Consider the following 24923-nt stretch of genomic DNA (forward strand, 5'->3'; position numbering starts at 1 on the left):
TTTTTGTGAATTTTTTACCACTAGAGCTTGACTTTTGAGTTAATTGGCATCTATGAAAATTTGTAACACAATAACGGTAAAGTGCATAGCTTCTATTTTGCTTCAGTAGCTGTATACAAAAAAAATAATCAACTGGTTATCTTAAAATACATGGGAAATAATGGTAGCTAAGTAATAAAAAACTGTTTTGAGATATGGAATAAAGTTCAAAAACAGGTGAAAAGTGATCGCACTGTCAGAAACACTGTTCAATTATTTTGTTTAGTAGTTACAAGCTTGGTAATCACTGCCAAAGTCAATTTTTCGCCGTGGAGCCTCTCGCAATGCTTGTCTTGTTTTTTTTTTTTTGTGAGATGTCATTCAGCTCTATCTGCAACGTATCGTCAAGTGTGGTCAACGATTTCCAGCAAATTCATTGTAGTTTGGCCAAGCTTCAATCCTATCTCAGAATAGAGGCTCGTGTGATACTACCATTATTAAATGCAAAAAAAATATTCAATGTCGCCATTTCTAGGACTCTCACCCTAAACAAAGAAAGGAAAGATTCTGTGACTCAATTCCCATTAACTCAACACTTACACTGAGTCGTTCTCACACATTGTTATTCAGTTGCATCAGAAATATTAGTCCATGTCCATTAGAGCATACCCGTTGTCCCCATGTATATACGTGATTCACCTCGAAAGATGCTGAAAAGGCTGGGAGGTTTAACAATAAAGAGCTTGCTGGTTCAGCACCTCAGTACGTCACAGGGATTTATTCACATTAACAAGAAAACTGTACGGGCTTCAACGAAATTTACACTTCCTCAGAACCTTCTTTACCCCCAGCATCTAAGGTTATCGACAAGCACGGCAAATGCAAGGTGTAATGATGCTAGGAGCTGAAAGTGTTCCAACCTATGTATTCTGAAGGCGGATTGTGAATACAAAGGTGCACAGTGTCTTCGGACTGCTTTAGAAGTTACCCGACAATCTTCTATACACAGCTGACTCTAGACAAGCATTTTGACTTTTGTACGTCAGAAAATTAGGCCGTAAGCATAGAGCGAATGCAAGGGGCTTGCACTAGAGTGTGTTTTCACTGGCTACTTCCTTTTGGAAAAACTGGTTTTGAGCCACCAAAAATGCTGTTTATGAAAAGCACGAATGTGGATGCACAAAGGGACACCCCTCCCCAAATTGCAAAGAAAACAAAGCGATTTTTTTTTTCACATTTTGCTCTACCACGTGCCCCTACTTTTTGTATCAAGGGCCATATACATACACAGAGAAGGCATTATAAAGTGTGTGTAAGTTGCTTCTTGCATTCATTTGATCACTTGTTTTTCACATTCTTTTCAGGCATAAACATGCTGAAGTGATGAAGAATGGTGATGTAGCAAGCTACAGCACATGTATTATATGTAAATAAATTCATCTGTGTTTTGTTAATGTTGCATTATTATTTATATGGTATGCAGCAGCAGGGGTGGTTTACACACACACAGTACATAAAGACTGCATTAGTGTAGGTTGAAACAGTACATAAAATTGGACATAAAACTCAATCATGAGAATCTACAGGCAGCCACATAAACATTCCATTCCATCCCGTAAAACATCGGCTTTTCGACAGTACTGGTCAACAAAAGCTTGTGTTAGTTTTTCACAAATTAAGTTACTACCAAAACTAAGTTTATTTTATGCTCAGTGAAACAACTCTTTCCTTCAAGGCAAAGAAACTACACAAAACCTTAGTCAAGCACAGAAAAGCCATTAAACGAAACCAGGTGTTTTACTGAAGCTTCTGTTTTCATTAATAATAACGGAATAATTTACAGCCAGACTGCTCTACAGCGATCTCCGTTTATTCCTCCTCTAAATACAGCAAATTCTGTATTCCTACAAACAGAGTCATGATGTGTTTGAGATAACAGATTTGCTGTGTTTGGGATAACAGATTTGCTGTGTTTGGAATAACAGATCTGCTGTGTTTGGAATAACAGATTTGCTGTGTTTGGGTTAACAGATTTGCTGTGTTTGGGTTGACAGATTTGCTGTGTTTGGGTTGACAGATTTGCTGTGTTTGGGTTAACAGATTTGCTGTGTTTGAAATAACAGATCTGCTGTGTTCAGGAATACAGATATGATGTGAAAGAGAATACGGAAAAATGTATAACAGAGACTTCGTGATACGGAGCCTGCTGTTACTCATTTACAGAATGCCTCCGGCAACGATTTACCAGCAGCTTTTGCTGTGTACCGAGACATTTTTTTTTACAGTGTAGGGGGCTTCGTGTAACAACGTTCTTTTTTTTAACGTGCTGCGGGATATTTGGGACACCCTGCATTTACAAAACTGGGCCGTCGTGGGATGATCAAGTGAATCCGCATATTCATTCACTTAACGCACGAAATTTAATACGAATCTGACCGCTCTTGTCAGAGTTCTTGATTAACAATTTAGTAAATATTTGGAATCAATTTTTATGAAATGATTTAACTGCCTACGCTTTTCGCCTTAATATGTCTCCAGCATAACTGGGATACCGTTAATACAATCAGATTATGACCGCACTTGATTTCGTTGCCGCGTGACCTGCAGTATACGCCGCAACTTGTGCAACTTCATAACCTTCGTACTTTGGCAGACCGGTCGGCAAGCATATCAAAGGAGCGTAGCCGGAAGTTTTTCGGGTGTTGGAGAAACGTTAAGCATATTTCACGCACTGTCGTAAGTCTGATTAAAATGTGGGTGCATATACGGCGAGAGAGAGATAGAGAGAGAGAAAGAGAGAGAAATAAACGTCTATTTAGAAAACAGTGTTCCGAGCGAGGCCTGCTGTCACCCTAAGGTGGGAGGGTTTCCTAGTCCAGGAACCTTCTGGCTTCGGCTGCCCTCTTGGCCCTGGCGACGAGTTGTCGCTAGTCTTCCAAGTCCTCGAGGACGATTTAGGCCTCCCACGTTTTGTAAACTGAATTTTTTTTTTCAAAAAGTATTCAACTATCCCTTCCCCCGCCCGAGTATAATTTGCGGCTACGCTATTGAGATGCCTTTTAATACACGCGTGTATACTCCTTCGTTATAGCCACCGTAGTTCTTCGTTATAGCCACCGTACCTTCATCAAGAATCTGCATAGATGACCTGTGAGAAAAGGAATAAATCTGGATTACAGTAAAATAAGTTCCTAATATTCCGAAAGCGTTTTAGAATGCATCTTCATAAAATTTAAATTGTCCAACGTTATAAAGCAGATAGAAATTGCGGGAGATAACAGATGTCGGTGTGGATATAGGTAGACAGGTACAACTTATATGCCACCAAGACAGCGAAGAAGAAGACGAGGCGGGCCTTGACTCAACGCGGGTGAGTAACCCCGCATGTGGATTCATGTCATTCGCGGATAATCTGGTTAATGCACGGGTAATGAAATATATTGATGATAACGCAATATTAAACCGCAGTCCACGGTTATATTATAGTTCAATATGATGCGCGCATGTTGATTTAGAGAGCCGCATGCAACTTACTATAGGCGTCGGCGAGAATATATATATACTGTGCATTAGTTACTCTAAAGCGTACGATATGGTTGAGCAATCAATTTTATTAAAACAGATGGAATATTACCACTACTTAGTCACGTTTTTAAAGTTTGTAATTCGTTGTTATTTCTATTAGGAAAGAAAGATGGTCTTACCGCTTGCTCAGTAAGCATACTGGTTTTAGTTACACAGTCCAGTACTTTAAGCGTTCTGCCTCCCGGTTCTTGGACCATCTTTCTTTCTGGGGGAGCGCCATTCATATGGGGTCATCACCATCATATCATCAAAATACATAGGAGGTATATATAATTAACATTTAAACTGGCAGCCTCATACTGAAATAAATCGCAACAAAAGAAGTACGCGCAATGGGTGTAAGGCAATAAGCTTTTCCAGTTAATACATTCTATGGTTACTCTAAAAAGTGTTTCAGGGCCCCTTTAAGGTTGTACGAATCACTGTCTAAGCATACTCAAAAAGTTTTCATTTCCAATCAATACTTATTATTTTTTTTCGAGCACTGGCCCAGATTTTCTTAGCGGCAAATGATATTTGTTCAAAAATTACTCGACTACCTAAATGTATACTGATTTACAATGTGCTTCCTTTTACGATACAACCTGACCCCATAGACATTGTATACCTCAATATTTTTCCGAACAATGTGAAATTATTACCTTACAGCATTTTAAATTGACTGTTACAAAAACATCTAAATAATCGGCCAACGAATTAATGTCATTACAACGGACGCATGGCGATCTGAGGAAATACCTCGCGCATAAGAATATTTTGCCCAGAACTTGAGTGGTCTTTTTCATTACAACTGCTAAATTTTATTCTTGTTTTTACAACTGAATTTATGGCTATAATATTAGCTTCACGAAAGTTAAGCGGGTGAATTACAGTATACCGAATATCTTCGTGCTCTTCTCTTCCCGCATCTGGTGAAACGCCTCTACTAAAGCTCTTCAAAGTACTTGTGCCCGCTAGCCTTTAATGTATCAATTTAATTTGGGTTACAGGCCACAAATGTTTGTTGTTAAACGAAAGGGCCGATTCTTTAGCAAAGGCGGCGCTTTTGGCACCGATAATTCGGGTTTTCCCGCTAACGGCATACATGACAATTGCAAGATTCCGCACACTATATCATATTCAGAAAAAAAACATAAAAGGCCTTGCACTGGCGACTTCTACAAAATATAAGCACCTATTATTTCCCTGACACAGCGATTTATCGAGTTCGATAATAATGGAGTGGCTATAAACCAATTAAATGTCAAATGTCGCTGCCACGTTGCCTCCTACAATTTTTACCTTATAGGGCAAGTCTATGGCACTTTCCCCTCTGCGCCTTTTCTGTAATGAGGAAGGAACCATTAGTCATTTCTTTCTATTCTGTCGCCGGTTCACGTTATTGAGGAGACGACTCGTGGTTCCACCTCTTCGAAATCTGGGCCTGGAAGTATCCGACTCAGTTATTCTTTCTTTTGGCACCTCTACTTTAGGCTGGGCTACAGTCAAAGGGGTGTTTTATTCTTCATTGAGGAATTCATCAGTTAGTGTAAAAGAATATCTCGCTAAATTCGTAATCCTTTAAGTACGAATAATTAGTAATGAAATATTTAGGTTCCTTATATTGGTACATTCTAGCTTATAAGAGTAAGGTATAAGAAAATACCGAAAAAAATTACTACTACTCGGTCAATCCACTGCATTGCGTATGAGCCACCAGAGAAAGAGAAGAAGAAGAATATCGGTCTACATCGTCTTTTTGTAGAATTCGAGGCTAGTTTTAATCTTTATTTTTATTTCACGCAGTCGTTTCTCGAGGAAAGCGACGACTTAATTCGCCAGCTTGGAATCTTTATGCTTAATCTAATGACCTTGTTTTTTTTTTCTAAGAGCTCTGTGTTTCAGTGAGAAGGCTGCATTCTTATCGATTCTGTTCTTTGCATGAGAGCATTAAATGCAGCTGTGCTAATAAGACAACGTTTGACTACCTCGTCATTAAAATTATACATAAATATAAAAATATTTCTCGACTTCAAGCAATTTATTATATATACCTTGCTCTCCTTAGTTCCGGTTTATTTTTGTGCCACCAGTCAGTCTTTTTTTTTTTTTTGCGTGCGCGTTGGGGATTCATTTCTAAACACGTTGCACTCCTAGCTTGTATCTGTATACTGATTATTATTGTAATCGATTCACTTTCTCCTTTATTTAAATATCGTCTTTACCGAACTCGAGTAAACTTGCTATTCTTTATATCGAAGCATTTTCGATCACATAAATGCTTCAAGACAATGCATAAGAAAATCTACGGCTACATCTAGCAAAAATAGCCTGAACACTTCATATATCGAGCAGCATGGCGAATCGCCTCAGGAAGTTGGCTTTTCCTCAAAAGCTCTGCACTTCTTTTTTTCACAGAAGTGGGACTTTTTTTGCGTGCATTCGGAGTAGTGCGATAAGGAGAACGCCGCGCGCAGCGAGTAGAAACTACTGCAAGTCATCGTGTGTTTTTGGTTACGTCACGAGCCAGTCGTGCAGGGTTGCCGGTCGTCTTTTCGTTTCATCATTAACGCGATAATAATAACAATGATAATAATTCTTGCACAACAATATGAACCTTCGAGTGACGTGCGAGTCTAGAAAGCAAGAAAATTTCCTTAGCTTAGGATTTCTTAAAACAGGTATATAGAATTATTTGCTATCCGAAAAGCCGGCAACAATCAAGACAGTTGAACTTGAGAGAACTCACATCGCCGCTGTGTTCTGCATCCGAATAAGCACATTGATTACTATATTGAAAAAAAAAAAAACTAGTCCTTAGGAGGACTAGACGCTTCCAGTGCCCGTCGAGCACTGAGATGCACATGAAGATTGTGAGGTACTATTTAAATCAATACCGTCTTTTAGGAGCGAAGCTCCTTAAGGCGTGGGCTGTGCGTCCCCTGTATGTAGCCACCTCTCGTTCAGTTCTAAGTATTACGCTAGCCACCGCCCGATATAAAGGGTACAGCCATATCCGTCCGTCCGTCCGTCCATCCATCCAAAAGATGCAAGATGTTATAAACTAGACGGCGGTACGTGTAGTTGATTATGAAAGATGCGAGGTGTTATAAAATAGGAATGATGCCACATATGGCGCGTGTCATCGTTCGATATAGTGCGGCGACGTACGCTAGGGGGAGCGTTGCAATAAAATCGAGTGGGCAAAATGTACGGAGGATTCATGGTTTACCAGGTTTACCTCCGGAGCTTCGCCCACTCATCATCATTCACTTCGTGGATATGGCGGCATTTTTTTATTGCGCATATTCAGCCTCTGCATATTAACTCCGTATAGAAAACTGCAAACCGAGGAAAAATAGAAAATAAGTTTTTTTTTAAATTTCTTTTGTTGTTGGCTTCTCTGTCTATTTTGAAATGTACAAAATAAAGTTGATTGATTGATTGATTGATTGATTGATTCTTTAAAATACCATAAGGCAGTGCCGTAAAGCCAACTTCTGCGCTCTCGGAAAGCCAACTTCAGCAACTCCCGCTAATTTGCAAGTTCGGCATATGCGGGTTCGACTGTATTTGTTGTACGATAATTGTGGGGCTCTTTTTCGCCCTGTGAGCGCTTAAGGAATCCCCCTAAATACCCGTTTTGCGTGTGTACTAGGGCTTCTTAATTATCATTACCAAGATCTCACTGATTGGGTAGACAAAGTTTTCGGTACAATCACAAATGTGGTTGGGCTTCTTTATTTTAATAAGTGGAGACTCGATTGCATGCTGAATGAGTCTACCATCACTCCTTACATAAATGTAGACTGGGTATACAATTATCATGGCAAGAACTACGCCCATTCATGTGTCTATGCGCTCAACCGACGCCGCTGCATGTAAATGTTAGATTAAGTGTGGTTCCACACAAAGCGAATCGTATCTATCCGCGAATTTCTTACCGATTCACGATCTCATCAGTCGCAATGATTGGCTCCTTGGTTACCTTGCAGGGCTCGAAGTTTTTGTGATTAAACTCATCATAGCTATAACCCATCATTTATGACCGTATTTTCATCTTAATATTTTGAAAATTTTCAGACCGGACATCAGGTTACGGGATCCTTCTACCGAGGCCGCACCTTCATCGTTATAATACAGTGGTGTCGTTTTGGCAAGCGCCTGCGCTGATTGGACGCTCGCTGCCGAAAAGCCACATGGTCACCGTAGCGAAGCCACAACGCATCACCGCCATTCTCAAGCGGCTCGCCTTTGCCGTCACGTGCTCATTCCTGTTTTCCCAGGCTTGGCTAAAGTTCACCACCAACCTTCAACGAGTGAGCGTATATGCTTACTGCAGTGTTCTACGCTCATTTTCACTTTCGCGACAAATAGCTCCGGACGCATCATGCCCGAACGAAATGCGGAAGGCAATCTGCAAGTTGCAAATGCGCGTGCTACTATATTTGGGCACGGTACAGGAATTCACTGCAGGTCCACGCCCACACAAACGTCACAACCGCACTGCGCTAGAACTGTAAGGGAGTCCACTATCCGGTGGGAGCCTACATTAGGCAAGGCTGAAGAAACACCACAATAAAATTGCAGGGTTCCTTCCGCATTTGCCTAATACGACCCGGAGACAAAAACCATGTTTTGCTTATCAATCGATCCCTTGCGAAGCAGGAGGAGCAGGGGGGAATTGGGGTGGGGGAGGATAGGGTCCCGAGAGTTTAATTTTACACGTGTAATATACAGGCATACATAAAAATGCACTCACGAACATGCATAAAGTATGGCTGAACTTTCAACGTTAGTTCGGTATATCTATAGTTTGTTATTACGCGGTAAATTGGTGTCACTCCGTGTCAGTACAGCGTGTAGAGAATTACGTGTTCTACAGCGAAAGATGTTATCAGACCACAACAAGTGTCGCGTGCGCCGTAATTGTCCGCTGCCGCCGCCGGTGTCCGTCACCGCTATCACGCTAGATAAGAAAAAAAGAAGTAGTTAATAAGAAACACTAAGGAGACAATGGGATTTGAACACGGGTCTCTTGCATCCCAGCTCAGTATATTTCGTACCACTGAGCCACGCTGTTTTTTTTTCTTTGTTGCCTTTTTGACTACAAGTCAAGATGTATCGCAGTTTATTTTTATTTTATTTATTTATTTGGACATTACTCACAGAAAATGCCCACGAGAGGGAGCAAAAGGAGAAAAGCGTCTCCTGATTTGGCCCAGCGTAGCTGACTAAGTGCGCGTACTGAGCCGTACTGGTGCTTGAAAATCCGATGCAAACAGGCCATAGGAAGGCTTGAGGTCGGGAAATAGCGTTAATATGAGTAATGAAGTGTTTTGTAATAGCAAATAAACACCCAGACGCCACACAATACGAATTGCGTAACGAGTGGCTCATCGAATGCCCCAACCCGTTACAAGATGTTCAGGCGTAATTCTTCATCCTCGACAGCAAAAGAATGAAAATAATTATTCAAAAATCCTTGTGAGTTAGTAGTGGGCGCCACGCTTTTACGAAGAATCGACGAAGATTGGCTTAGTGATTGTCTCCTTACTCCACAAAAAATCATAATTTATGGCATAGTGGGTACTCTGCAGGTTTGCTTGGAGCAGTAACTCAATTACAGTTTTAAAAAAGGCTCTCAAAGGCCGCTCTTCCAGCGACAGCTGGAAGAGTGTGCTGCGCGTCGCGCATAAGTCTGGCAGTTTTTGTCAATTTTCGCTATATCGAGTTCGATTATAAGCATCACTCGATCATTTCTTCCCCCTCCCCCAGTGTATTAGTATTACCAATAGTGTATTATGTTGTGCACGTTAGCTTATTTTTTGAGTTACACAATAATCTCTACTCATGCATGCACACCACGGTGGGCTATAGGACATGAAGGGACACTAAAGGCAACTATTAAGTCGACGTTGATTCCTGAAATAGCGATCCAGAAACTTCGAAGTGTTACTTTTGTGCTAAGGAAGGGCTTATTTTGAAATAAAGTCGCGTTTTAGTGTTCCGCATCAGGTTAGCGCATTCCAGGTCAACCGGCTCAAGTGGAACGTCTCACGTGACTGTTGCCGTGCACAATGTTGCCTGGCTTTACTGCGCGGCCGCCGACACTAGCAGAACGAAAGCAGCGGGAGTCACAGTGGCAACAACGGCCATTGATTAATTTCCTGCCATTGGCTACGAGATAAAAGACGTGTTTTGGTTCAACCGGCCCCGCTAGATAACATGACTGGTCCAGTTTAACCATGCGAAAATGAAATTTTTGAACCACCCGAGTCTCTCCGCTAGTAACGTCCGGCGGTTCTTTTTTTTTTTTTCATGAATCAAACAGGAACGAACAAATAGAATTTGATTGCGTCTTTTGGTAAACGGAAGGATCTTGTTTAGTGCAGCTAGATCGATTACTATCGATTAATTGCAAGTGGTTCGTCTGACGTCATCGAGGTGATTCTGAGAATGTCCTACTGCGGCGCGCGTAATCTCGTGCATTTACCCGAACTTCTCGATAAGTAGTGCACTGCTGTTGATAACATTGTCGTTTCAGATGTTGTCCTACATCAAGCTTTTCATCTGACGTAAATTGTTGTTTGACTTTAGTGTCCCTTTAAGCCCAAGCGTATCTGAAATTTATTTCACCGTAGCTTATATGCAAACGCGCTGCATCTCAAACAACGCAGCCTCCTCGTGGACGGCCATCACAGTTCGCCATCGACTTCGAACGCGATTCCTTCATGCTGGCCGGCGAGCCGGTGCGGATCCTGTCCGGTTCGCTCCACTACTTCCGCACGCCGCGCGAACTCTGGATGGAGCGCCTGGCCTACGCGCGCGCCGCCGGCCTGAACACCATCGACACGTACGTGACTCTATGGCACAGAGTTTCTCAAAATTAACTAGAGGGCACTCTGGCGCTGCGATCGTTCAGCGACCATGGGAATGATGGGTAGTACACACATATGCCTAGTCTTCGTACTTGCGGGCGGCGAATCGTACTTGCGGCTTCGTTTATTACTGGTTACGGTTTTGTTTCGAAAGAAAGAACGAACCCTTTCGAACTCAGGGACTTGATTCAAAAAAGCTTAAAAGAATAAGGTTGTGAAGCGCAAACGGTGGACATTTGCTAATTTATGTTTTCGTGAAAAAACAGCTCCAAGCCACACGAGCCAGAAGCAGGCCAGAAGTACGAAAATTAAGACAAATGTGTGTACTACCCATAATTCCCATACTCGTTGAAGCGCCGTGTGTTGCAACTCCCATAGACACTTGCGCCAGAATTCCTTCTAGTAAGTATTGTGGGAAACTCTATGCTCTATGGGACAGACACCTCTGACGGGGCCTATACCTTCTTGTGTTATAGAGGCAGACGGAAAGGAAAAATCCAAGTTCACGATCCGTTACCCTATCAAAAAAAAAAAGGGGGGGGGGGCGATCTTTACAGATCATGCCGCAATGTTTCAGAAGTTTCGCGATTTTCCGACACCAGCCTCTTAAAGTTTACACACAGAACGCGAATAGTCAAATTTATTTTTCGAGATTACGCGAGCAGCAGTGATAAGGTTCCAATGTTTGATGTCGCATGTGTAAATGCCGGCGCGTTTTACCACAGATCAGATTATCAGATTATCAACGGCCCATGCTCTGTTCGCCGATATCAGTGTATACGCAGCGCGCATTGCTTGTACTTCACCTTCCATTACTGGGCACAAGTTCACCCAAATTTTGTCTTGGACACGTTGACTGCTGCCTTCGTCGACGTCGCGTCCACGTGACAATAACTACAGCCATTAAAAAGTAAGCTCTGCGTTTAGGACCGCCTTATGTCTTACCACGGTGTATTCTTATACCGTGTGTCTTACCAACAAGACCGAATCTGTCCTCCTTGTATATGATTTCCACCACAGCGTTCACGATAGGGTCTGCATGTGAATGACTGGGTTAAAGAGATTGCCGTTCATCTTTTAGAAAATGCTTTGAAAAGAGGCCCGATTGATTTGTGGGGTTTAACGTCCCAAAACCACGGTATGATTATGAGAGACGCTTGAAAAGAGGTCTCCTGACAGTTGTATACTGCTGAATACACGCGCAGCTTCGTCGAGTGCAGCAGCCACGAGCCGGAAGAAGGTCTTTTCGACTTCCGCGGACAACGAGACCTGGTGTCCTTCCTGGAGATGGCCCACAACTTGAGTCTGATGGTCATTCTCCGGCCAGGCCCTTACATCGGCGCCGAACGAGACATGGTGCGCACACGAAACGTCACATCTGTTGTTTTTTCTTCACTCAAAGATGGTGTTATGCCAGCGAGTCCTCGTCAAACGACCGTGCCTCTGAAAAAGGCAATCTGGGTCAAGGCCAGCCCGCAGTCTGCCTGGCGCGATCACCTCGACGGCGTGAACACGCGCGGCGCTCCTCTGGCCCACGTGCAGTGAGTCAGTTGCGCACGTGACAGCGAGCCGGCGTCCTCGTGTCAGGTGGTCTGACGCATGGCGCGGCGGCCCCATCTTCTGATTGGACATTTTGGTTGGACCCGGTGTAAATAAAAGAAGCCCTGCGGCGCGTCGCGATCGGAGGTCCTAGGAGAGGAGTCCCCGTGTCGGAGTGCCGACATGTGTGTGAGTCAGCGGTCTTAGGCGAAAGGCTGACCTATGTGTGAGAGAGGAGAGCTCGGCTCTTCGAGTCTCTGTCGGCCCCAGTGCCGAAATTGTAACGCCTCTGTATATATGCTGTACATAAACCTTGTTTAACTCACCGTCGTCTCGTCCGCTCGTCTTATCGGCTCTGCGCAGAAGCAGTCGCGAGCTGAGATACATGCGCTACCAAACGGCTGGTGACCTTCCCGGCGGAGTTGAAAGCAGTGGCGCCTCCGGGGCCGTGTTGGCGTCGCCGTCTTTCGCAACAGTGGTGGCTTCGGTGGGATCGGTCCGTCGTTCTCAACAGTGGAGGTCAGCGGCGGGATAGGCCCGGCGCTACGCAACAGTGGTTGGCAGCTGCGGGATCGGCCGGCGTCAGCGACATCGATGCGGTGAGTGCCTGATGTTTTCCCCTCAGTTCACCAGACTACTCTAGCTCAGGTTGTAGTAGTTTAGAGAAAGGGCTGTGTGAAGCATTGAAGTGAGCTTTGATCGTTTCAAGCCAAGTTGAAGTGCTTTGAAACCAAAGTTAATGCGGAGGTGGTAAACACGGGAGGGTGAAAAATTGCTTGCGCGTCTTGCTAGTAGGCTTATAGTGGGTACGGCAAGTAGATTCTTAACAGGGGCAAACAGCAAGAGGCTAGTGTGAACGATGGAGAACCTTAAAGTGAAGGAACTCATCGAAATTTGTGAGGAACTCGGCATTACTTTGGGCCGTGCGAAACGAAAGCAAGCGATCCTTGAGATCATGAAGGATGAGGGAGTGTCGGCTGAGGAAGTCGATGAGGCCTGGGTGGATATTAAAGCACGCCGCGAAGAGGCTGAAAGGCGGGAAGCTCGCGAACGTGAAGAAGTTGAAAGGCGCGAACGTCGCGAGCGCGAGGAGGCCGAGAGACAAGAGCGCCTAGAGTTGAAACGACTAGAATTGGCAATCCTACAGTGTTCGCAGGCGCCTAGCGTAGCTTCTCCGACGATTCAGGTCAGCGGTTTTAGAATTCGGGACCAACTGCCACCGTTCGTAGTAGGCGAGGACATGGCGAAGTATCTCGTCAAGTTTGAACACGTCTGTGAGCGAAACGCTTTGGAGCGGCCTCTTTGGGCGCGGAACCTGCTAGCTCTTCTTCCCGGCGAAGTGTCCGACGCGATAACTTGCTTGTCTAGGGAAGCGTTTGAGAGCTATGACGAGGTTAAGGAAGTGCTCTTGAGACGTTATAAGTTGTCACCCGAGGCTTTCAGGCAAAGGTTCCGGTATGCTGAAAAGGGGAATGAGTCACACGTTGACTTCGCGTTTCGTCTTAAAGCCGATTTAATTGAATGGCTCAAGGGCGAAGGTGTTTATGACGACCGCGATAAAGTGGTGGAATGCGTTGCATTGGAGCAATTCTACCGCTGCATCGAGGAGGATGTCAAACTTTGGCTGCAGGACAGACTTGGGGAAGTACAGTTAAATAAGGCAGCTGAGTTAGCTGAGGAGTATTATACTCGCCGAAAGTTGCATAGCAGGGCAGTGCGCGTTGAAAAAGATGAGAGAAAAGAGGGCTTTTCAAGGAAACCTGATCAACGGAAACCCGTTCCGCACCGTAATTTCAAAAAGGACCCATCTCTTACTAAGGACAGTGTAGGGGAAGGGCAAGCAGAAGCGGAGAAATCGAGTGAGGTTTCTACCACACAGGCATTTGAATCGGAAAACAAACGGAAGCCGCTAATCTGCTACAACTGTAAAAAGGAAGGGCACATCGCGAGAAACTGTCAGGAAAAGTTAGCCTTCGCAACGATCCGAGAATCAGAAAAAAACATGCGGTTGCTGGAGCCGTATCTCCAAGAAATTAGGGTCAATGAGAAAACGTGCCGAGCACTTAGAGACTCAGCGGCAACCATGGACGTTGTCCATCCTTCATTGGTGTCTCCGGATGACTTCACAGGAGAATGCGCGTGGATCAGGCAAGTCGCCGAGGAACAGAGTGTTCGCTTACCAATCGCCACCGTTGTCATTGAAGGCCCGTTCGGTAAGCTTTGCACCGAAGCGGCTGTGTCTGCCGCGCTGAATGGTCGTTTTTCTTATCTTTTCTCCAACAACTCGGAGCAGCTTCTCAAAGAGCAGGGCAAATCGTTCTTCCCCAACTTAGCGTGCATGGCTCCCACGCGATCGCAAGCGCGAAAGCTTTCGCGGAAGCTTGACTTGGTTCCATGCGGTGAACTCTCAAGTGACCTTGTCGGCGGGTCGACGGAACCCCAGAAAGGAAATTTTCCGCATGAGTCATGTGAGCAGTCACGCGAGCGGCCCGTCGCGGGAGCGGCCGGCGCGGTATGCGCTGGGGGAGACGACGTGGCGCCATTGAGTCAGAGCGAGAGGGTTGCAACGCTCTCGCCTGTAGCGGAAAGTTGGAGCGAGCTGCCGAGAGTTGATCGAGAGACGCTCATTCGAGGGCAGAGTGAGGATCTCTCGATTGAAGCGCTAGTGGAAAGCCAAATTGAAGCGCTCGTGGAAAGCCAGAAAAACGCGGCAAAAGTGCTGTCGAAGGAGCACTACGAGAAATCGGGGAAGAAGCGCGCTTTTGAAGTTGATAATCAGGTAATGCGGCGGCAGCCACCCAAAAGGAACAAGCTTGAGGTTGATTGGGAAGGGCCCGCCACAGTATTATCGAAGCCTTGCGATACAACTTATGAGGTGCAAGTAGGAAGGCGGCAGAACAAAATTTACAACTTGATGAAACCCAATGTTCAACATCAAGCGGTCGTAAATCAGCTGTTGAAGGCTTCAGAGGAAGAGGAAGCAGAAATTTTGACTTCTAGTGAGGTAATTGAAGGGGGATCGAAAGTAATCCGGGAGCAGATAAACCTAGAGCCTAGCGTAAGTGAAGGAGGACCTGAGAAAGAGGACCTGAGAAAGATTGTTTCCGAGTTTGGGTATGTGTTGTCGGACCGTCCCGGAGACACGACGGTGATCGAACACGATATCGAGCTAAGCGGTGAGGAGTCAATCAGTAGCAAGCCGTATCGTTGTTCCCCTGTGCAACGTCGAAAGTGTGAGCCGCTCTTGGTGCCGCATAGGTATCGTCGCCTAAAAGTGGCCAGTTACTGAAGTGGGGCATGTTGCTCCACAGCGCAACTTTGACGTTCGCTAAAGAAAAAAAAAAGAAAAGGTAAACGCTAATGCAGGTGCATTGAGCAGTGCGTTCCAGCTAGTAACTTCTCAACCCTTCGGTTTCTGGCTGGCGATTCGGGGCAAAATTTTGACCTCATCACGACCTGGGCTGAGCGCTCTTGTTCAGAGTGATCTCAAGGGGCCAACTTTATGTGGTATTCCAATTCGTTGCGGAGTTGTAATTGTGAAAAATTCAAGTTCTTACTTTAGGAGTCTTTTGTCCCACATGTGCCTCTTGATGTAGAGGGAACGAAATTCCGATAGACACGTAGATAGGTATTTGTTGTTCTATACTTTGTCTGGTGTTCTGTTGGGTGACCGAGGGCACTTGCTTGTGTCGTGTGTTGTCTGTTGTCGAACCGTTCTTAGCAAGTTGCAGAACCATCGACAAGTGCTGAAACCGAAGAGGGTCGGAAGAGACGAGCGAAGTTGGCCAGCAAGTTGTGGCGACAAGCCCGTGGAGCTGGGATCCGTCGTCAAAATGGGATGTGTTCCCGGAACAGTCTGGAGCTGTAGTCTCCCCATGGCCCTGGAGGCGAACCTGGAGGGACCTGGCGAACGAGCGCACCTGACATCCGAGCCCCGTGGAAGCAGCTCGTCTTTCCGGTGCATTGTCTGGCGGCGGGGGTGCTGTTATGCCAGCGAGTCCTCGTCAAACGACCGTGCCTCTGAAAAAGGCAATCTGGGTCAAGGCCAGCCCGCAGTCTGCCTGGCGCGATCACCTCGACGGCGTGAACACGCGCGGCGCTCCTCTGGCCCACGTGCAGTGAGTCAGTTGCGCACGTGACAGCGAGCCGGCGTTCTCGTGCCTGGTGGTCTGACGCATGGCGCGGCGACCCCCATTGGCGGAATCTGCCCGGACGACCAGCGGCGCTTCTGATTGGACACTTTGGTTGGACCCGGTGTAAATAAAAGAAGCCCTGCGGCGCGTCGCGATCGGCGGTCCTATGTGAGAGGCGTCCCCGTGTCGGAGTGCCGACATGTGTGTGAGTCAGCGGTGTTAGGCGAAAGGCTGACCTATGTGTTAGAGAGGAGAGCTCGGCTCTTCGAGTCTCTGTCGGCCCCAGTGCCGAAATTGTAACGCCTCTGTATATATGCTGTACATAAACCTTGTTTAACTCACCGTCGTCTCGTCCGCTCGTCTTATCGGCTCTGCGCAGAAGCAGTCGCGAGCTGAGATACATGCGCTACCAAACGGCTGGTGACCTTCCCGGCGGAGTTGAAAGCAGTGGCGCCTCCGGGGCCGTGTTGGCGTCGCCGTCTTTCGCAACAGTGGTGGCTTCGGTGGGATCGGTCCGTCGTTTCTCAACAATGGCGAAATCAACGTTCGCAAGAAGTTGCAAAGCAAGCAACCCCTCGGCTCCCTCTTTTATATTCCTATTTTTATTGAGATTTATTGATTTCAGAAAAGTTACAAGATTAAATTATGCAGGTGAGGGTCCGAAAGCAAATGTAGTGAAGCCATTGGTTAATTATACAAAAACGTATCGCTGTAAGGAACACAACAAATGACCGACATTATTGGTAAAATCGAATATGTTAAACGAATTATTAAGCATATCATATCAGATCAGCTAAACATGAAAAAGCATAGCGAAAATAAAGCCAAGTCACAAGTGAGATAAAAAAAAAAACATGGTCAAAGAGCCAGCGTGAGATGGTTCTGTATATTTCAAGTTTTCTTTGTGACACTAACGTGTAAAATTAGGACTCCGGATGTATTGACAATGCGGTGTTCTTCAACGTTCTTATAAATGTAAGCACACGCACCACCAGCATTTCGCTTCCATTGAAATCCGGCTTTCGTGGCCGGGTTCGCGATTCGCCCCCGCGACCTTCGGGTCAGTAGTAGAGTACCACAACGACCAGACCACCACGGCGGGTCAAAGAGGAAACACGCACGCTCACGTGTCACGATTTTTCGAGTGCCTGTTTAATGCTTAGTACTAACAGAGTCCTTCAATACCGTTGAAGCATTGAAGGACTCTGGTGCTACTATTTCCTATATGCGAAGAAACACATTCTGCAGGGAGGCCTTCCGTACTGGCTGTTGTAGCGGAATAGCAGGGAGGCAGACTTTTTCTAGTGAGACGACGACAGAGAAAAAACACATCCTTTCAGTTTGAACGCATCACGAAGACTGGTTTATTCGTTCGCTATGTACCGCTGTCGTAGAGAGGGGAAGAAAAAAAGGAAAAGCAAACAGAGAAGCACAAGTATTGTCAAAGAGTTTCCTCCGCACCCCGCACGTGCGACGGTCTTCAAGGACAGATGGACAAAACGCTTTCCGCGTGTTCGAGAAGGGTCATTGTGGCCCTCACCCCCTTTTCCCTTCACGGCTGGGCTTGTAGGTAAAAACAGATGTCAAGGACGCCCTTCGCTCCTTTCGCATTGCCCGTCACGCGAACCACCCGAAAACGAGTCCCTCCGAGTTGCCCCTCCTCCCCCTCTTCGCCGCGGAGTCTTTCAATTAACGCTCCCCCGAAGCGGGGGCTGCTTCCCAGTATGCGACAAATACAACAACCTCCCCCGGATGAGCGAACTCTTGAGCTCATTGTCGGTCGACTTCTAGCGGATAAAGCAGCTGTATTGGTCGTTTCACCACCGTTCCCCCGCTTAGTTTCAAACTGCAGGCCCGCACCCTGCCGTCCCTGCCCTTGAACGTTTCCTTGATTCTGGCGATCTTCCACATGTGTCGTTTGAGATGATCTTCCTTTAAAAGAACTAAATCGTCTATCTTTAGGTCACTCGATGTCGTTGGCCGGGACAGATGCGCCGATCGAAGCTCCAATAAGTACTCTCTCCGCCACCGTCTCCAGAATCCTTCAGCCATGGCAGACCGGTACTTCCAGCGTCGTGAGATATGCGCGTCACCGCCCGGAATTTCGGCTGGCAGGTGGTGTGGAGGAAGGGTTGTCAGCTTTCTTCCGACGAGGAAGTGCGCCGGCGACAGTGGTTCTGGCTCTTGAGCATCATCGTAGGTGAAAGTCAATGGGCGTGAGTTTATTACGGCCTCGACTTCGTACAAGACAGTTGTGAGTTCTTCAAAGCTTAAACTGCTCCGACCTAACACCTTGCGCAACGCTACCTTCACCGATCGCACCAACCGTTCCCAGAATCCGCCCCACCAAGCTGCCCTTTCAACAATAAACTTCCACCTGATCTGGTTTCCGGCGAAGTATGACTGCATTTCCTCTGATTTTAGTAGCGTGAACATTGCATTCAGATCTTTTGCTGCTCTCTTGAAGGTTAGCGCGTTGTCCGAATAAATAGTCGAGCAGATTCCCCTGCGAGCCACGAAGCGCTTGAAAGCCAGGAGAAAGGCTGTAGTCGACATGTCGCTAACGAGCTCAAGATGGACGGCACGTGTCACAGCGCAGGTTAAAATTGCGATGTAACATTTTCGGGCACCGCGCGACTCTTGACAAATCAAAGGTCCTGCGAAATCGATGCCGACAGTGTCGAACGGATTTCCTTCTGTTACTCTGTCAGCTGGAAGTGGTGCCACTGGTTCCGTGGCTTGAGGGCAACTTTGTTTGCGACAGATGAGGCACTGCTTGATAACCTTTTTTACGGCCTGGCGCCCTCGGATGATCCAATACGACTCTCGCAATGACGCCAAGGTGTCGCGCACCCCTGAGTGTAGCATTCTCACGTGCTCTTTCCTTATGAGCAGTAGCGTGAAGGGATGAGTGCTAGGTAGAATGATGGGATGTTTAGTCTCTTCGTGGTTGTCGGTGAATTGCAAGCGTCCACCAACTCGCATGAGACCTTCCCCGTCAAGGTACGGACTGAGTGGCAGAACAGGAGAGCCTTTGTGCAGTGGTCTTTGGGCTTTCAAGTTGGAAATGTCGTCACTGAATGCTTCTCCTTGAGTTGTTGCCAACCAGTACCTCTCAGCATCGATCACCTCTTCAGCTCGTAGCGGACCACCTTTCCTTTCTTTCCCGCGGCGGCAATTGTTGACAAAGCGGCGGACCCACGCAGTTAAGCGCACGACTCTGCGGCATGAGCTGAACTCCTCTACTTTCAGCACTGCCTCGAACGGCGATGATATTACGGGCATCACCGTCACTTTTCGCTCTTCCAGGTGACATTCTACTGCCCCTGGGCTCTGCTCACCGGTCGTTGGCCAATGCGTCTTATCCTTGTGAAGCCAGTGTGGTCCTCTCCACCACAATTCGCTTTCTAACAAGGCTGATGGGAGGATACCGCGAGTGATTAGGTCAGCGGGGTTGTCTAGTCCTGGGCAGTGCCTCCAATCCTCGGGATCAGTCAGCGCCTGAACCTCTGATACTCGGTTTGCCACGAAGGGCTTCCATCTGGCAGCGTTTCCTTTAATCCAGTGCATAGCCACTGTGGAATCGGTCCAAAGGATGGCAGCAGCATTCTGGAGGTTCAAGGCCTTGGCAACGTAGTGGCACAGTCGAGCACCAATGAGGGCCCCCATCAGCTCTAGTCGGGGTAACGAGAGGCGCTTCAAAGGGGCAACTCTTGATTTGGCCATAATTAGGCTTATATTGATTATTCCTTGAGCAGACTTGCATGCAACGTATCCGACAGCACCGTAGGCCTTTGGGCTGGCATCGCAGAAAATGTGCAACACCTTCTCTGTCTTTTCATCTCGGAAATCCCTTGCGATGATCCTCGGAATGGACACCGCCTTGATGCATTGAAGCTCTTCACACCAGCACCTCCACTCCGCTTGCATCAATTCTGGCAAGGGGTCGTCCCAACCCGCTCCCAACTCCCACAACCTTTGGAACATTGTCTTTACGTACAGTGTTGTAGGAGCGCTAAACCCAAAGGGGTCGAAAATTCTGGCTGAGACTTGCAATACGAATCTCTTGCTGTCGGCTCTGGTGGTGAGGAATTCAAGAAGTGAGGTCAGATTGTACTCGAAGTTATCTGTATGAGCATTCCAACCTACTCCCAATACCTTGGTGGCTGCAGGAAGTTCGGCATTTGCATTCCTCTTCGCCACGTTCCCATCCTCTATGAAGTTGACTAAATCGTGGTCGTTAGACATCCACTTGTGGAGCCGCATTCCTGCTTGAGATAATATATCGCTTGATTCCTGGCATAGCACTTTACCCTGTTCGAGGGTGTCGACCCCTGTCACAAGGTCGTCAACATAGAGATGGCTGCGCAGGATGTTCGCAGTCTCAGCATACTGCTCTGGGAGTCCTTCAAGATGGTGTCGTAATGTTGCGGCTAATAGGAATGGGCTGGATGTAACACCGAACGGAACGCGCGTCATCCGGTAGGCCGCCACCGCTGGAAGTTCTTCACCTTTCTTCGGAGTGGCAGCATACCAGAGAAACCGCACAGCGTTCCGGTCACCCTCTGACAGAGATATTTGAAGGAATGCCTTTTCAATATCCGCGACGATGCCGATGTTGTAAGTGCGGAAGTTGATCAACAAATCAATGAGCTCTGGATTAAGTTTTGGACCACTTTCCAAAACATCATTCAGTGAGAGGCGATCTTTGGCACTTGATGATGCGTCGAACACCACCCTCACTTTTGTTGTCAGGCTTTCTTGTCGAACAACTGCTTGATGTGGCATGTAATACACCGGACCTTCCGAAGCGCTGCAATGCTTGTTGGCTGGCTCTGCATAGCCCTTTTCGATGTATTCTCGGATGCAGGCGTCATATTCCACGATCAAGGAATCTCCCTTCAAAAGGCGCGTCGTGTTGGCTCTAAGACGCTTCGCGGCGCACTCGTAGTTGTCGTCGAGCTCATCAACCATAGGCTTCCAGGGGAAAGACACTGTGTACCGCCCATGCTCAAATTTGACGGTTTCTTTGTAGTGCTGTTGGATTGCGTCTTGGTGGCGAGCTGGTTCGTGTTCCTTGATACCAATGTGTTCGAGCTCCCAGAATGACCTCAACTGCGCTGATATTTCTTTGTTAGTTTGTTCGCTCACTGCTACTCGCATTACGCCAGCAACAGAGGGACAGACTCCTGGTGACCTTTTTGCGCCTACCTGGCCCTGGACTGTCCACCCAAATGCAGTTTCTACTGCCATCAGCTTGGAGGTTAGGCGCTTAGTGGATCCCGTGACAATTTCCCAATAATGATCAGCGCCGATCAGAAGATCAATGTTTTCACTTCCGTCACCCTGCGCGACGTCCGCGACTGGCAAGCCAAATTTCGAAAGTTCCAGAAGAACTGACTTTAAAGGCGCCGCCATTATATCTGCGCAGATGCAGGGAACTTCGAGGGCCTCCACTCGCGCCCTTTTCCCGTCGTACTGGCTTTGCAGCCACAGCTCGACCAGACGCGCTTTAGTGCGGGTTATAGCGGACTTGTCGCCGAAGGCATAGATTTTAAGTTCCTCTTCCCCAAGCACGTTCAACTGCAGTCTTTCAGACAACTTGCGATGGATGAACGTCCTTTGACTGCCACCATCTAGGAGAAGCCTGACAAGCGTACTTTTGTGCGGTCCCACTGTCCAAGCTCGTGCTGTTTGCAGAAGAAACTGATGCCCCTCCATGCAACTAAATTTCTCCTCTGAGCCTAGAGAAGACTTTAGCACTGTGGCTTGTCCTGTCGCTGGTGGAGAGGATGCATTCTGTTCACCACTGCCACGGTATTCTCTGAAATCAGGATCACACATAGCCGTGAGGTGTTTTCCGCTACAGTTGGCACACCTGAGCCATTTGGCCTTACGGCACTCTCTTGACGTGTGCCCCTTTACTGTGCAGCGGAAACATCTATTCTCACGCTTCAGCATTTCTCTTTTATCAGCTGCCGACATCTCTGCATCGCAGTCACCGCTTTCGTGGCACCCTGACGAACAAAACAGACACCCTTTTCTCTCCTTGGTCATGGTATGCAGTGCAGCGGCTGAAGACATTCTCGCCGCTTTAAAGGTGCTGTTACGGTTTTCGACAGACGATTCTACACACATGCCCCTTGGTGTTTCGGCCCGCTGTATAATCTCCCGTGCCTCTACCTCGACTCTCAAAAAATGCGCAAATGCCTCCAGTTCACTGCCTCCTGTAGTAGCGCCCTTTCGTCGACAGTATTCGAGATGAAGGTCCGCAGGCACCGCCTTCTTTACTACTGTCAGGAGCAGAGCTCCGTACGTGCTGACACCGACGCCAAGAGAAGTGAGGCTCCGTACACCTCTCTCTACTTCGTCAACGAGGCTCCGAAGTTGGCTGAGGTTCCGCGAGTCACGCACTGACTTGATATTGAGCAGTCTGGACATGTGATCCTCGATTATGGCTTCTTTACGACCGAACCTTTCCTTTAACAGCGAGAGAGCAACTTCGTAGTTTCCGTCGGACAAATCAAGACCCGCAACGGCAGCCGCTGCTTTTCCTGTTAAGTAACTGTTCAGGTACTTGAACTTGTCCACGTTTGACAGGTGGTGGTTAGCGTTTATTGTCGTGTCGAACTGACTCCAAAAGCCTTGCCACTGTCGAAGCTCGCCGTTGAACTTTGCTATCTCTAGTTTTGGCAGCTTTACTGTGGGGGTTACTTGCGGGATGTTACGGCTAGATTCTCTTTGATCTGAGGAACTTGAGGTGCGATCTAGCGAAGCGCTCACTGATGCGGCGTTAGTGCAGCTAAGCTCACGTAGCATGAGCTGTACTTTAGTCCTTGCTACGTTGATCTTTTCTTTGTAGTTCTCGGAGCATGCAATTTCCTCTTCTAATGCATCATCTTCTACGCCAATCTCAATTTCCCGATCTAGCTCTTTGAGTGAGTCTTCCTTAAGGGTGAGAAGGTTGATCTTTTCTTCAAGCTCACCGAGTGACGCGTCGTCCTCCATGGTAGCGATGTCATTGAGCAGCTTTGTTGTTGACGTTCGCACCACGGCCCTTTTGCGCTTCATCCTGTCGATGTCCATCTTTGGGTCCCTTATTCCCGGGTTTCGGCACCAAAAAATGTTGTAGCGGAATAGCAGGGAGGCAGACTTTTTCTAGTGAGACGACGACAGAGAAAAAACACATCCTTTCAGTTTGAACGCATCACGAAGACTGGTTTATTCGTTCGCTATGTACCGCTGTCGTAGAGAGGGGAAGAAAAAAAGGAAAAGCAAACAGAGAAGCACAAGTATTGTCAAAGAGTTTCCTCCGCACCCCGCACGTGCGACGGTCTTCAAGGACAGATGGACAAAACGCTTTCCGCGTGTTCGAGAAGGGTCATTGTGGCCCTCACCCCCTTTTCCCTTCACGGCTGGGCTTGTAGGTAAAAACAGATGTCAAGGACGCCCTTCGCTCCTTTCGCATTGCCCGTCACGCGAACCACCCGAAAACGAGTCCCTCCGAGTTGCCCCTCCTCCCCCTCTTCGCCGCGGAGTCTTTCAATTAACGCTCCCCCGAAGCGGGGGCTGCTTCCCAGTATGCGACAAATACAACACTGGCTCTTGCGGAAAGATCCCGGCATTCGCCTAAGAACAATGGATACAAGTGAGTCCTTGTGGAGCGCCTACGTTTATACAATTGCTGCGGAGCGATTCAAAGTGCTTTGTGTCGTCATCTTAATGAAACATCGCAAGAAGCGACAAAAACAGTATGAAACACCTGTCATGAACAGAAGCGTCTATCTCATGACATATTGATGACGTCACCAACTCGTCCTGGTGACATACCCTTAATGAAACGTACACGTGTACCAGACAATGAAAAACAATGATTAGTAATGACAATTCACGAGCGTGGTGACGGCTACCTTTGCAATGTGTCAGTCTGCCTTCTATCTAGAAGATTATGAGTAGTAAATAATTGAAGACATTTATTCTGACAATACGTATGCCACTTGATTACCCTATATTTCGAGACAAATCAACAAAAGACGCGTCGCGCGATATATCTTGGGACATGACTAATGTAAACAGATGCATAGGCGACCACACTCTTTTCTTTATAATTGTGGTTTCACTACAGCATCGAAACACTATGCCGCGAAACGAACTTAAAAAAAATAAAACTACCGTGAATGAAGTGTAAATTTAAGGGATCGTTTTGTTCGTTAGACACAATATTAATGAGAACTATAGCAGATAATAACGCCAGTAGACGTGTAGGGTTTGTTATTAGAAGAATTTGGACTGTAAGTGCGAAGAAAGAGATGAAAGTGGGCGAAAAGATGACTTGCCGCCGGCAGGATGTGAACCTGGGACCTTCGAATAACGCGTCCGATACTCTACCACTGAGCTATGGTGGCGGTCATACCTCCGTACACTTTATAGGGCTGATATGTATGGATGCATGGATGGATATGGCTGTACCCTTTAGATCGGGCGGTGGCTAGCGCCACCAAGCCGTAATACTTAATGAACCAAAAACTAGATTTATTTTTTTTTCCTTAAAAGCGAAGTTGAGGATTCGTACTTTGCAGTGAAGCGTTTAATTTTCACTCGTGCCTTGACTTTAGCCACCAATCAGATAACCCGCTTCTAGTTAATTCTACCCGTGCATTTAAACGTGAGAGCCACCTAACGCCACTGCGGCGAGTGCGGTACACTCTTATTGCTCCTTGTGGCGTCATTGTATACGAATATGTTTACGTCCCATATCGATGTCTCGCGCGTGAGGCTTACCCTTACGAGGGACGATGCTTAACCATGGCACCTGGGCAGCGCGCGC

General features: G+C 46.9%; 1 protein-coding gene across 2 annotated transcripts; it reads left to right on the forward strand.

The window, feature by feature from the left end:
• Positions 1-3274: 3274 nt before the first annotated feature.
• LOC119162870 (beta-galactosidase-1-like protein 2) lies at positions 3275-23763 on the forward strand. 2 transcript variants are annotated; one of them, XM_075882027.1, is made up of 5 exons: positions 3275-3349; positions 7627-7862; positions 10224-10399; positions 17345-17357; positions 23694-23763. In XM_075882027.1, the coding sequence occupies exons 2-5, from the start codon at positions 7743-7745 to the stop codon at positions 23727-23729; spliced, it is 345 nt and encodes a 114-aa protein (XP_075738142.1). In that variant the 5' UTR covers positions 3275-3349; positions 7627-7742; the 3' UTR covers positions 23730-23763. The 2 variants fall into 2 exon arrangements, with proteins under 2 accessions (XP_075738142.1, XP_075738143.1); XM_075882028.1 differs by lacking the exon at positions 3275-3349 and having other exon boundaries at positions 7299-7862.
• The last annotated feature ends 1160 nt before the right edge of the window (positions 23764-24923 follow it).

This window comes from Rhipicephalus microplus, chromosome 2 (genome assembly GCF_043290135.1).
Source record: "Rhipicephalus microplus isolate Deutch F79 chromosome 2, USDA_Rmic, whole genome shotgun sequence".
Taxonomy (NCBI): Eukaryota; Metazoa; Arthropoda; class Arachnida; order Ixodida; family Ixodidae; genus Rhipicephalus; species Rhipicephalus microplus.